The 14,571-nt window shown below is 44.6% G+C and overlaps 1 protein-coding gene across 6 annotated transcripts in view; it reads right to left on the reverse strand.

Annotated features, from left to right (window-relative positions):
- VPS35L (VPS35 endosomal protein sorting factor like) overlaps window positions 1-14,571 on the reverse strand; it is a 115,611-nt gene that overhangs the window by 87,306 nt on the left and 13,734 nt on the right. For 4 of the 6 annotated variants that reach the window (XM_038540213.1, XM_038540212.1, XM_038540215.1 and 1 more), the window contains 4 exons: window positions 14,100-14,124; window positions 11,195-11,271; window positions 7,093-7,221; window positions 3,661-3,774 (listed from right to left, as the gene is read on the reverse strand). In XM_038540213.1, coding sequence (XP_038396141.1) covers window positions 3,661-3,774; window positions 7,093-7,221; window positions 11,195-11,271; window positions 14,100-14,124 — 345 coding nt within the window. The remainder of the gene's footprint in view (window positions 1-3,660; window positions 3,775-7,092; window positions 7,222-11,194; window positions 11,272-14,099; window positions 14,125-14,571) is intronic. The other 2 variants (XM_038540214.1, XM_038540217.1) reach the window with 1 other exon arrangement.

Genomic DNA, 14,571 nt, shown 5'->3' on the forward strand with positions numbered 1-14,571 from the left:
ACAGGGGGGCCAGGCTGCTCACTACAGAGCCTCTTATGGAAAGACACCATCACCTCCCCCCAAGGAAGCCAGAGGACTGAGGAATCTTATCCAGAAGAGTTTTTGCTTATACACCCAATGATGACTCCACCTTTGTTCCAAGTACTTTTCAGCATGGCTTGCTCTGGTTTATATCAGAATGGTCTTGACTCTTAAAACATCCTTTTCTATGAAATGACCCCATAAGCACATCTCCAGGATTTCTTAAACTAACATTTGGGTTTTTAAGTACAGTTGACACACAATGTAACATCAGTTTCAGGTGGACAACATAGCCCCTAGACAACTCTCTATGTAATGCTATGCTCACAAGTGTGGCTACCATCTGTCACCATAAAACATTATCACAATAGCACTGACTATATTCCCTATGCTGTACCTTTTATCCCCATAGCATCTATTATTTATCTTCACTTTAAAATTTTCCTCTAAAAGGAAACTGGACAAGTTTCAAAGAGCACATGTTTCTCTGCAACTACGATATGCAATATTGGGAACACTTTGGCTTTGCAGGGATTCACTCAATCCCTATGCCTGTATCACTCACGCCAAAGTGCTATCAACATGTTCAGCTTGCCTTTTTTTTTTTTTTAACACACCGAGAGAGAGAGAGAGAGAGAGAGAGAGAGAGAGAGAGCGCGTGCGTGTGCGTGAGTGCCAGGAGGGGCAGAGGGAGAAGAGAGAATCCCAAGCAGGCTCACACTTAGTACGGAGCCCGACGTGAATTGGGGCTCAATCCCATCACCCTGAGATCACAACCTGAGCCAAAATCATGAATCAGACTCTCAACCAACTGAGCCACCCAGGAGCCCTGACACATTCTAAACCAACTCTTAATGCAAGACTACAGCCACACAACATAGCCCTAGACACCCCAGATTAAATCCTCTTTTATGAGCAGAAACAAAAAACCTATTTCTTCTTTGAAGAACAAAGCTTAATGCCCCTGATATCTTGACAAATTCAAAAGTCAGCACAAGGAACTAAATAACTCGCCAGACTCTATCATTCCAATGCTTGACCTTCAGGTACAAATACGTCACTTAAAAACAAAAGACACTTGGACCTTTAGAAGGAGTCCTTTAATATGCATTTCCCACGTGCAGAGAATGGAAATAATGTGTATCAGATGGAGAGGTGGCCTGATACAGGTTTTCAGCTTGGAACTGTTACCTAGTTTCCAACTTGTTACATTCATCAAGGGTCTTCTCAGTATTACAGCCTAAAGGTAAACAGCGTTTCTGATTGTGAAACATTGTCTTACAGCCCAAATGTTAGTGGGGGGTAGGGCCGAAGGGTGAGGGGGATGTAAGCTGTTAAAACAATGGTGTTGACACCAAACGTGGCATTTGGACATTCATAGAAGTCCACTTCCTGATGCCTTGCTTTGTGTTCTTCATATGCCCTTTATGTGAGCTCCAACTTAAACAATTGCCCCATGAGATTTCAGGGCTTGGAAAAAGCAAACAATTCTGAATCCTAGTGACTGTTTACAATACACAGCCCTTGGTTCCTAGGGATGTGACGTCTCCTGAGTTCCTACTCAGAGCCCCCCAGAGAGGAGTTACTGCCCAGTGGTGAGGTGGGAAGCCAGAATTCAAACAGAAGACTTCAAATTAAACACAGCTGGGGCTTCCCAACATCTGCGTACTGATTTTTCTCCCAAGCTGGTATCACAGAACATCGATTTTACTCAAGAGAACAGGAAGCAGAATTTTTTAAGTGCGCAGTTAAAGTCGTAATTATGGCCCACATTGAAATCCCCCCTTTAAATCACTAATTTGAAGATGCCAGTTTTTTAAAGCTTTGGTGCAGTTTCCAAAATTAACATCAGGCCTGCTAGGGTGTGTGTGTGTGTGTGTGTGTGTGTGTGTGTGTGGAAATTATGGATTCCCTGGGCACCTAGGTGGTTCAGTTGGTTAAGTGTCTCCAACTCTTGATCTCAGGGTCGGAGATCTGAGTCTTGAGTCTGAGCCTTGTGTTGAGCTCCGTGCTGGGCATAGAGCCTACATTTTAGAAAACAGAGGTGGGCACCTGGGTGGCTCAGTGGGTGAGCATCTGCCTTCAGCTCAGGTCATGATCCTGGGGTCCTGGGATTGAGTCCGCATCAGGCTCCCCGCGGGGAGCCTGCTTCTCCCTCTACCTATGTCTCTGCCTCTCTGTGCGTGTCTCTCATGGATAAAAATATATATATATATATATATTAAAAAAAATAGATTCCTTGCTCCATGTCAAACCTACTGGTCAAAACCTTCAGCCAAGGTACCAGAGAATAGGCATTTTTGACAAAGGCTCCAAGTGACAGCTGCACTAGAACCCAGGATACACTGGGTTCGTGAGACCCACAACCTGCAGCGTCCTCCAAATGGACTAAGGAACCTACAGCCCCCAGGTTCTCAGCTTCAGAATCATCTGGGGAACTTTTAAAAATAATGCCACCTGGATCCCACTCCCAGAGATTATGATCAAGCTGGTCTGGGCACAGCCCAGATTCAGGACTTTTTTAAAAGCTCCCAAGGGATTCTGATGTGCAGCCAAGGTGGAGAAGCACTGTGGCAGACACTTCCTCAATAGCTGACTGATAAATTACTCTGCCTGAAATACTTGCTATGGAAAGGATCAGCACTGCTGGAAAAGTACTAAAAAGGGTGTTTTTCATTTGTTTCCAATTAGCAACATCCTACAAGGACACTAGGCAATTTCTAGAACATATGTGTGTGTGTGTGTGTGTGTGTGTGTGTGTGTATTTGAATAGCCAAACAAAATGAAGTAAAACATAGCCTATGGCCACGTACTAAGAAAGGAAGATGGGCTGAATGAAGTAAGCAGACTAATTAATCAGAGGATAATTACTATTGAGAATACATGGGAAGGGATCCCTGGGTAGTGCAGTGGTTTAGCGCCTGCCTTTGGCCCAAGGGCGCGATCCTGGAGACCGGGGATCGAATCCCACGTCGGGCTCCCGGTGCATGGAGCCTGCTTCTCCCTCTGCCTGTGTCTCTGCCTCTCTCTCTCTCTCTCTCTCTCTCTGTGACTATCATAAATAAATTTTTAAAAATTAAAAAAAAAAAGAATACATGGGGAAAAAATCCTAAAAATAAGAAAAATACAAACATAACATAAAAATACAAACAATATGATAGAAAAAAATGTGCAGAAAGAATCAACAAAAGCCACTTTACAGAGAAGGAAACCCCAATGGCCAATAAATGTGTGAAAAGAGGCTCAATCTTATTATAATCAGAGAACTGCAAATTAAAACCACAATACAATATGATTTTATTACTTCCTAAATTCGAAAGATTAAAACAGAAAGTCTGCTCATACCAAATGTTGTTAGGATGCTCAACAGCACAGACTCACACCATCCCACAGCTGCTACGAGCACATGCTGGCACAGCTATGCTAGAAAACAATTTGGCATTGCCTGGTAAAGCTGAAGAGGCACATGCCCTGCACCCAAGCAATTCTACTCTCAGGTATGGACTCCCATCTCCAGAGAGGCCAGCAGACACATCCAAGAATGATCACAGCAACACCATTCACAACAATGAAAAAAGGAAAAACCAGATGCCATCAACAGAAAGAAATGATATATCTTTTACACATCAGTAGACTCACCACTGTTAAGATGGCAAATCTAACCAACTTTGTAAAGCCAACACAATCCCTATCAAAATCCCAGTTCTTCAGGGGGAGGGGTGCAGGTAGTAGACAGAAATTGACAGGCTGATCCTAAAAAAAAAAAAATCACATGAAAATGCAAAGGACCCAGGATATCCAAAATACTTTTGGGAGAGAAAAAAAAAAAAAAAAAGAACCCAGTTAAAAGATTTACACTAAACAGTTTCAAAAGTTACTGGGGACACCTGGGTGATACAGTTGGTGAAGTATCCAACTCTTGGCTTTGGCTCAGGTCCTGATCTCAGGGTCGTGAGACCCAAGCCTCTCATTGGGCTCCACCCAGCATGGAGTCTTTCTTAAGATTCTCTCTCTCCCTCTCCTCCTCCCGCGTACACTTGCACACTTGTGCATGCCCTCTCTCTAAAATAAATAAATCTTAAACAAAAACAAAACCCTCCCCTAAAGCTATGGTAATCAAGACAGTGTGGTACTAGCAATAACGACAGACTTATACAGATTTATGGGATTGACTTATAAGTCCAGAAATAAACCCTTACATCTATGGTCAGGTGACTTTTGATGAAGGTGCCAAAATAATTCAATAGAGGAAAGACAGCTTTTCCAACAAACACTGATGGAACAACCAGATATGCACATGTGAAACAAATAAATCTAGACCCTTATACTGGATAGAAAAATCACTTTGAAATGGACCATAAACCTAGATGTAGGAGCTAAAATATAAAACTTCTAGAAGAGGGGTGCTTGCCTGGCTCAGTTGCTAGAGCATGCGACTCTTGATCTTGGGGTTGTGAGTTTGAGCCCCCCAAACTATAGAGATTACTTAAAAATCTTAATAAAAAAAAAAAAACCTCCTAGAAGAAAACGAAAAAAATTCTCACAAACTAGGATTAGGAGAAGAGTTATTAGCTAGAACTCCAAAAGTCTGAGCCAAAAGAAAGACAATTGATAAACTGGATTTCACTAACATTAAAAACTCTTCCACTTCAAAAGACATTATTCTGGAAATGAAGACAAGCCACAGACTAGGAGAGGATTCCTGTAGATCAGCTACTTGATGAGGAACTTTTTTTTTTTTTTTAAGATTTTATTTATTTATTCATGAGAGACACAGGGAGAGGCAGAGACATAGGCAAAGGGAGAAGCAGGCTCTGTGCAGGGAGCCCAATGCGGGACTCATCTCGGGATTCCAGGATCACGCCCTGGCCGGAAGGGAGGTGCTCAGCCACCCAGGCGTCCCAATTGATAAGGAACTTGTATCAAGGATAAAGAATTGTTACAACTCAACAAGAACATAATGTAATTTTAAAAATGAGCAAGTCTTTTTCAACACACGTTTGGCTAACATAAATACGAAAATGGCCAAAGAGCATATGAAAAGAAGCTTAACATCATTGGTCTCCAGGGATTGCAAATTTAAACCACAAAGGAGATACCACTTCAAACCCACTAGGGTGGCTATAACCGAAGTGAGAGTAAGGCAAGCATTGGAAAAGATGCAGAGGAAATGGAACCCTCATGCCCTGCTGATGGGGTTTCAAACGCAAAACATTTTGGCCATGTCTCAAAAAGTTAACACATTCCCTTATCATAAGACTCAGCAATTCTACTCCTAGGAATCCACCCAAGAGAAATGAAAGCATATGTCCACACAAATGTTCACAAGTGACATCATTCATAACAGCCAGAGTAGAAATGACCTCAGCGCCCATCAAGTTGTTAACAGGTAAGTAAAATGTGGTTCTCCATACAACGGAGTACTAGTCAGCAGTAAAAAGTTACAAAGTATTGATATACTACAGCGTGGATAAACCTCAAACACGTAATGATAAGTGAAAGAATCCAGACTACATATTGAATGATCCCTATGCATAAAATATCCAGGCAAGGCGAATTTATAGTCAGAAAGCAGACTGGTGGTTTTCTGGGGCTGGAAGTGGCAGGGTCTGACTGCAAATAGGCCTGAGGGAATTTGAGGGAGGGGGGTAAGAAAATGCTCTAAAACTGAGTTGTGTAATAGTTGAGTAACTTACTAAAAATTACTGAAATACATTTCAGTAAAATTACTATACCAGAGGATCCCTTATCACAGAGCAAATAAGGTGAACTGTGCATATTTCTCCAGACTATGCCCCTTAAGACTCTCTTTTTTGGTTAAAGAAGCAGTCCTTAAAAAGTATGGAAAGTCAGTTACTATTCACCAGATGTGGAGTTAATGAAACACTTCCATGGTTCTTTCCTTTGAGAAGACAGGAATCAAATCTTCTCCAGATGTAAACTCTTGGACATCAAGTTCTCTACACTACAATTCTTTATGGGGAGATGTTGCCAATGAAAATACTTTAAAGAAGCACGTGTCAGTTTAGATATTTTCTTACTTGAGCCACTCAGCAAGCAACTCCCATCACGCATCCAGGATGAGAGAACTCTTCTTCAGGAGTATTTACTTTGTAAACTAATGACTGTGATCCAGGGGAAATGAGCTTGGGTTTGCCTCTGTCATGAAACACCACACACACACACACACACACACACACACACAAAGCAATACAAAGTGTCATCTTAAAAGACTTCAAGTACCCAGTGTAAAGACTGCCAGACTCTAACCTTCTCTCCAAATAAAAAGGTGAGAAAACAAATGTCACACTGCCATGACGTCAAGAGCAGGACTGTCCTTTTGAAAACTAAAACGGCTGCTCAGAAATTTTGTGAACTCTGCTCTGAAAATCATAATGAACACATGAGTCCTTTTAGAGTGTACTTCTGAGCATGTTTTGCCAAGAGAAGATGATCTGACGGGTCAAGAAACAGAATAAGCTGTTTTCCTTACAAAACTTGATCTTGTGATCCAAGAGTTGTCACAGATCAGCAAATTTGGCAAAAAAAGGATTCAACAAATGTACCTCTCCTAACACCATAAACATGTTTTGTCACGTAATTATGCAGAATCTGAGCCAAAAATGCATATACCAGCGGCACAGAACAATTAGTCCCAAAAATACAAAGGAAATCTGATCAAGGAAAACCAAGACAGTTGGCCAATCTTTAGTCATACAAATCACAAACGTGTCAGCAGCTGTATCAGGGCCAGTGAACCTTGCAATCCACGGTGTATGTTGGGGGCGGGGGGATCATTAATTCCATAATCCAAGCTGAATGTCCTAGAACTGTGCAGTATACAACCTGTGCAGCTGTACATGGTGGCCCTGGGATTAGCCATCTCATAAAAACACAGATTTCACCATCATGGCCTTTCACAGGAAGTATGTGAAAATGGAACAAATGAAAAAAAAACTAGGGTAAGGCCCTGAAGGCAGGCCTCTGAAAAACCCTAATTATCTATAAAAGAATTTTACATAGGAAATTCTGAGGGGAAAAAAACAAAACAAAACAAACAGTAGACCTGACCTGGATGACTATTTTTAGAGCTTTCACTTTCTGGTCCGAGGCCCAGGCATCCTTCAGCGACTGGTTGAGCTCCTCTATGCGGTTCACATAATCCTGTTGAGTCAAATTCAACAGCTCCTTTTGGGATCCCTGTGGGCAGAAAGTAGGAAGGTGTAGGTATACAAGGAAAAAACATTATTTGGCCACTACCCCATGAACAATCCTGAGTATTAGCTGAGCTTTGGTCTCCAAGTCTTTTTCATACCCCCATCAGGACTGATAGCATCATCTTGCGACTAAAGAGGTTCTTTGAGTTTTCTGCAGACAGGCAAAGTGCAGGCACTCAGCCTGGCCTTGGAGCAAGTCAGACCTAAGTCAACCCCCAGCTCGGCAACTTACTGGCTGTCTGATTCCAAGTGAGCTACTTCCTCCCAAAGCCTTGTCTTTAACAAAGAACAGGACTCACCTCATTCAACAAATAATCAGTGGGATCTACCTTGAGCCAGGCTTGGGACAGCAGATGCCCAAGACACAAGGATGAGCAAAAAGACATTATTTCTGCACTTAACGGAGTTTAATGTACAAAGGATGAGATGGATATTAATATAAACGGAGATAAAAGCTCCAGAAGAAACAATTCTATGAAAACCTCTATTATAGTTCACTGAATCTGAGGTGCCCCTTGTTTTGGAGGGTTTTTTGTTGTTGCTGTTAAGATTTATTTATTTGAAAGAGAACACCAGGGATCCCTGGGTGGCGCAGCGGTTTGGCGCCTGCCTTTGGCCCAGGGCGCGATCCTGGAGACCCGCGATCGAATCCCACGTCAGGCTCCCGGTGCATGGAGCCTGCTTCTCCCTCTGCCTGTGTCTCTGCCTCTCTCTCTCTCTGTGACTATCATAAATAAAAAAAATTAAAAAAAAAAAAAAAAAAAATGAAAGAGAACACCAGACAGAGATAGAGTGAGTGCAACAAGCAGAGGGGAAGGGCAAGGAGAGAAGGAGAGAGAGAAGCAGGCCATCCTCACTACCCCCACCGCCAAGCAGGGGGCCCAACACGTGGCTCGATTCCAGGACCCTGGGATCATGACTCGAACCAAAGGCAGACATTCAGCAGACTGAGCCATCCAGGAGCCCCTGAGATGCCCCCTGGAAGAAGCACAATTTTTTGTGTACCACTAAGGAAGGAAAAAAAATGCCAATCACAGGCATGCATCGAGACACACAGCCCAATTTCAAGGATATTCAAACATGGTGGGAAACGTTTATCTCAGAATGGAAGAAATACAGTAACAAATAAATGGACTCCAGACTGGGGGGTCAAGAATGGTTTCCTGGAGGAAGGGATGCCTGAGGCACTCACAGGTGTGTAGGTGTTACCGGACAATAGGGAAAGTGGGGTGCAGGGGCTCTTAATAAGACCGGGGGGAGGGCCTTCAGAACAGAGAGCAGACCACAACAAAAAGCTGTGGCAGCAGGAAAGCAGGACCATCACAGGGATGAAATCAACAATGAATGTAAAGACTTAGCACAGCCTTTGGCACGTGGTACCTGCCCGTTAATCCTTGGCTGTTGTTAATGCGCTATTTACAAAGCTCACAGGAGTGAGGGTCATACTAATCCATACGAGATCAGGAACCCAATCTTTTTAAAATTATATATGTGTGTGTGTGTATACACACACACATAATATATACACACACATACATATACATACACATACAGTTATTTTGGAGGGAGCGGTGAGAAAGAGAGAAAGCATGAGTGGAGGAGGAGGGGCAGAAGGAGAGGGAGAAGCAGACTCCCTGCTGAGCAGGGACCCTGACACAGGGCTCGATCACAAGACCAGAGATGATGACCTGAGCCGAAGGCAGATGTCCAACCAACTGAGCCACCCAGGTGCCCACTCCCAGTTTTTTTATATCAATGTTCCCTGGAATCCAAAGTGAAGAACTCTATTAAAGAAATACATGGGGATCCCTGGGTGGCGCAGCGGTTTGGCGCCTGCCTTTGGCCCAGGGCGCGATCCTGGAGACCCGGGATCGAATCCCACATCGGGTTCCCGGTGCATGGAGCCTGCTTCTCCCTCTGCCTGTGTCTCTGCCTCTCTCTCTCTCTCTCTCTGTGACTATCATAAATAAATAAAAATTAAAAAAAAAAAAAAAAAAGAAATACATGCAGATGGTTCAGGAAATTTGGACCGATCCCAACTGGCCCCTGGAACTGCAAGATAGGGTTCCTCTTTGTCCCTCTGTAGTAGGAAGGGCCACGTGACTAATTTGGGCGAACGGACTATGAGCACAATGGCATGTGTCCCTTCTGGGCAGAGGTGGTGAGAAGTGACCCTTTTCCCCCTAGAAACCATCTCCTGAGATGGCAGCTCTCAAGACGGTGGTGTGTCTGTCACCTTCAGTGGACGAGTAAGGGAAGGAAGAAATAAACTTTTGTTCTGTGAAGCCATGGAGATAGTGGAGGTTCATTTGTTAGCTCAGTATAACCCAGCCTTGCCCTGACTCCTAAGCAGTGCCCGCCTGGAAGCCACAGGGCAGCCATCTGCTGCTGCGAACAAGGAGAAGCCAGAAAAATCAATCTGCAGTGGCGAAAGAGGGGGCAGGGCGAGGAAGGACAGGTATAGAGGCAGTGACAGGAGGCTACAGAGAACTGAGTGGCAGAGGACAGATGCCTAGGTGTCTGAGTGATTCTCTAGCTCCTGGTTCCAGACCGCTGTGCCCTTGGGTTCAGGGTAATGTCACCGTGTTCTTCAACAGAGCCCCCATTTGCAACTGACGCCAGCTCAAGTGACATTCAGATTGAAGAGCTTTGATTCAAATGCTCAGCAGTTCCCCTCCTGCCCGCCAAGGTTGGCTGAGGATACACAGACCAAGGCTCCCCGGGCACCTTAATTCAAAATGTGTTCCTTCTGAATTGGGAAATAAGGTAGCAGACTAAGAGACTTTGCTGAGCACCCAGCAGCTGTGGTCTCAGAGCTGGAAGGACCTTGAACCAAGGGACAAGATGCAGGACAGAGCGATGGCTCCTGCCACCACACGGCCCTTTGTGGATTTCAAAGCATCACCATTCGGTCCATACAACCATATTGGTTACCCCCATGTTCTATTTAGGGAAGTGGAGATAGGAAAGGGGAATGCCCAAGGGCACCCTGCTAATCAGCTAGGGCCTCCAGAATCAGGGTAAGCCAGTGGTGACAACAATGAACACTCACAGCACATGCTGGGTGCTGAGTATAGGCACTTCATATACGTTAACTTATTTAATTCCTATAACAACCCTAAGAGGCAGGTATTAGACAGCATCCCCCATTTTACAGATAATCAAACTGAGGCACAGAGTTGTTAAGCGCATTGCCCCAAATCCTGGAACTGCCAAACGGTAGAGCCAAGATTCAAACTCAGACTGCCTGGCTCCAGAGTCTGTCTTACTTACATCCTTACTAGGATGCTAGGGCAGCTTCTCTAAGTGACATTCCAGAGGATGCAAACTCACTTGACGCCAGGGGCCAGGCTAGGGTGTTCATGAGTGAATCGGGACAGGAAGGACTATAGAACCTGGATGGCACAGGCCCTGGTTAAATGCAGGAACGTGTACCCATAGTTTTCAGGCGGAATTCAAAATATATAGATACATACGTATACAGGTACACATACACACACATTTGGATTTATATGCAAAATTTACCAATTTTTAAGAGCTGGCAAAGGAGTCACATTCTCTAAAAGCAGATTTTCTGAAAGATTCCTTTCTGCAAGCCAGCAGAGCAGCTACACGCAGCCTCTGTACAAGGTATGATCTTTATACTATGCGAGGCGCTTCCCAGGGAGGTGGCTCCAGCTGGCTTTTCCAATTAGACCCTGTCCCCACACAACCCGGGTGTGCTAGGCATCGCAGTGACAAGACGCCTTCAGAAAACCAGCCCAGGGCAGCTCCTGTGTGCTCAGCCAACTGCACCACTGGCAGCTTTCCCTGGATCGGTTGGTGCCTCGGGAGGAATGAGCACAATGCAAGGCTTGGGAATTAATCAAAGAGCAGCCACTGGGACGCAGCTCACTTGGCAGAGGAAACTAAAGCGCCGACCCTCCCCGCGCTCAGCAAATGACTTGCTCACTCACCTCCTCAAAGTCATCCAGCTCCTCCAGCCTGGTGCGAACCTTCTCTGACATTGCGGATGTGGCAGTCCCGGCTTTGCCTAAACGGAATGGATTCATGTCACACAGGTGGCTTTCTCTGTCACCCACAACCCCAGGGGACGGCATCTTTCACTCTACACTTTATTCATCGTGAATAAGGAGGGCACAGAACAATTTCATTACAGACAACTCTGAGATGGTTATATAAGGATGTCGTTTTCACAAAAGTCCCACTGGCAACGTTTTTGCTGAGCCTCGGACTAACCATTCGGGCCAGCCTCGAAGTGGTTCCCCTCCACTGGATATTTACAAACTTTTCACTGAATCATTTGTTTCCTAAAGAAAGCCAGAAGAGAGAAGGATGCCAAAAATCCATCACGCAATTGTCTTCCACCAACAAAAGGCCCTCTCAGCCTCAGCGCAGGACTGTACTCTGCTCCTAAAACCACCACCTCACTGTCTGCCCAGCACCAGGGCTTCAAAGCTCTCTCTCCATGCAAACGGGGCTGGCCAGGCCTCCTCCCATCACCTGTCAGCACAGATGTCTGCCGTCCCATCCAGCTGCCAGCTGGCCCTCTGGCACCCCTCAACTCAGAAACCTTCCCCCGTCTGAAAGGGGCTTCTGTTCTGTTCTAGATCTGAGGTCCTCCTCCTGCCACCCAAACTCACTCTCAGGAACGGAAGTTCATTCTTTGAAGGCACCGGCTTTTTAGATCTGGTATAAACTCAAAGATCTGTCTGGGGTCAGGCTGAGAGCATGGTACAGTTATTTAATTACTAATGAATGACTACAAGTTTCCAAATAATGTTTTTCTTTTACCTCATTTCTACTTTTCCTTCAATTTGAAATATAATACATAGAGAAAATGCACACGTGTATATTTTAACAGATAACCAAAACACCTTGGGACCACCACCCAGGCCGATACGGCCTTGCTTCCTATTCACCATTATCTTTAGTCGATAAAATTGACCTTTGTTGTTGCACAGAGCTGGTGCCCTACTGTTTATTTTCCACCGTGTGACTACACCACAGTGCATTTCTTATTCTACTGCTGATGGATGTTTGAGTTATCTCCTGTTTGGGGCTACCGTGAACAACGCTGCTATGAACGTTTCTGTGTCTCCTGGTTCATATACGCACGTTTCTTCAGGGCAGTGCCTTCTCAGACTTTTACAGGAATCACTCAGATGAGTTAGCATGTGGATTCTGATTTTCAGTAAGACTGGCAGAGCCTGGGACACCTGGGTGGCTCAGCGGTTGAGCATCTGCCTTTGGCTCAGGGCGTGATCTCGGAGTCCTGGGATCGAGTCCTACATCGGGCTCCCTGCACAGAGCCTGCTTCTCCCTCTGCCTCTGCCTCTCTCTCAGTGTGTCTCTCATGAATAAATAAAATCTTAAAAAAAAAAAAGACTGGCAGAGCCTAAGACTCTGCACGTCTAATGACTCCCAGGTGATGTCAATGCTACTAGCCCTTGGACCACACTTTAAGAAAAACATAGGTTTGGGTAGAGTTGGAAAAATGCTTCCTTTCTGAAAAGGACCAAGATACTTTAGGTTTTGTGAGTCAAAGAGTCTCTGTTTTAACTACTCAATTCTGCCATCACAGCACAAAAGCAGCCAGACAATAGGTTACCAAACTGGTACGGCTGTATTCTAATAAAACTTTATTTACAAACTTAAACAGGGGCCAGACCTGCCTGCAGGACACAGTTTGCTGATTTCTGATCTAGAGTGTATCCTAATAGTAGAATTGCTGGGTCAAAGGGCTGGCCCAACTTCATTTTTAATAGATATCACAGAAGCGCTTTATACAGTGGTTTTTACCCTCCCACTGACAGCATTAGAGCTCCTGTTACTATTACCTCCTCAACAGCAAGTAATCTCATCTTGAGAAAGACTCAGTCTTTCTGGTCTTTCCAAACTGGCAGACATGGAACAGTATGATTTACTTTTTCGTGGTTTGTTGTCCACATTACAGCCCTACCAAAGGTGCTCCCACTCTCTTGATTACTAAAGTGTTGCCCGCACGTGCAGAGAAAGGGGAGAGCTGAATCTGCCATACTAGTGATTTGCATCCCAGTGGTACGTGAGCTGTGTCAGCTGCCTCCCAATCACCTGGGAGCTTCAAAAAAGCACTTCCCAGGGGTGCCCTGGTAGCACAGTCAATTAAGCATCCAATTCCTGGTTTCAGCCCAGGCTGTGATCTCAGGATCGTGAGACTGAGCCCCACGTTGAGCTCTGCACTCAGCAAGGAGTCTGCTTAGGACTCTCTCCCTCTGCCCTGCCCTCAACACCGCATGCACGTGTGCTCTTTCTCAAATAAAGAAATAAATCTTTAAAAAATGCAATAGCTGGATCTTACTCCTCAAGATAAATTCAGTAAGTGGAGTGGGGCCCAGGGGTCTATTTGGATAAAAGTTGCTCCGGTGACCCTGTTGCACAGCTAGCTTGAGGCAAAATGGTGCAGAGCTTCTGACCCTGTGTCCTGGCAGAAGAAACTGAGGACTGCAGTGTTCAGGGACCAGTGGCTGCTGAGACTGCTCCTGTCCCCAGCGCATCTGCCTTCTCACAAGGGATAAAGACCAAAGTAAAAGAGCTCTGAAAAGGAGAGTTTTAACTGTTTCCCAGCTGCTGAGGAGGTACTTGGAGTGGAGTCTATTGCTCTATAGCTAAAACCAGTGAGCTGATATTTTACTCTTAGTCACTTTGGTCTCTCCCCCCACCCCCCACTCATCACATAAATATGTATAATCTAGGCAATAACAGCTTTCATGGAATTAAACACCAGACTGGATTTCACAATCATTTTTTTTTCTTTGTAAAATTATATGAATGGTTATGGGAGGATTCCCCTTCAAGATAGAAACAACAGCAAAAACTCACCTTTTTCAGATCCCATAAACAGATTCTGCAGAGGCAAAAATAACTTGTTACTATTTATCAAAACTTACTAGTTTCTGCAATGACAACAAGAAAACCTCATAAGGTACTTAATTACTCAGGTAGCACCATGACAACATGACCCTTTGGTTTCCAACAGAACTACTTACTGATCCAAATGAGAAATAGAAAATATTTAATCAAAGGAGGAAAACACAGCTCACTGGAAACCACTGGAGTTTCAAATTAATACACAATCCAGGATGCCAAGAAATGGCAAAATTTTCAGGCCAAGGGACATCATGGGGTAGTATTCAGGTTCTCTAAATCAGGGTTTCACAACATTGGCACTACTGACATTACAGGCCAGAAAATCCTGTTGTGTGGAGGCAGCCCCCAGGCACTGGAGGATGTTTAGCAGTGTCCCCGGTCTCTACCTGCTAGATGCCAGTAATACCCCCACAGTTGTGACAAC

This window comes from Canis lupus, chromosome 6 (genome assembly GCF_011100685.1).
Source record: "Canis lupus familiaris isolate Mischka breed German Shepherd chromosome 6, alternate assembly UU_Cfam_GSD_1.0, whole genome shotgun sequence".
Lineage (NCBI taxonomy): Eukaryota > Metazoa > Chordata > Mammalia > Carnivora > Canidae > Canis > Canis lupus.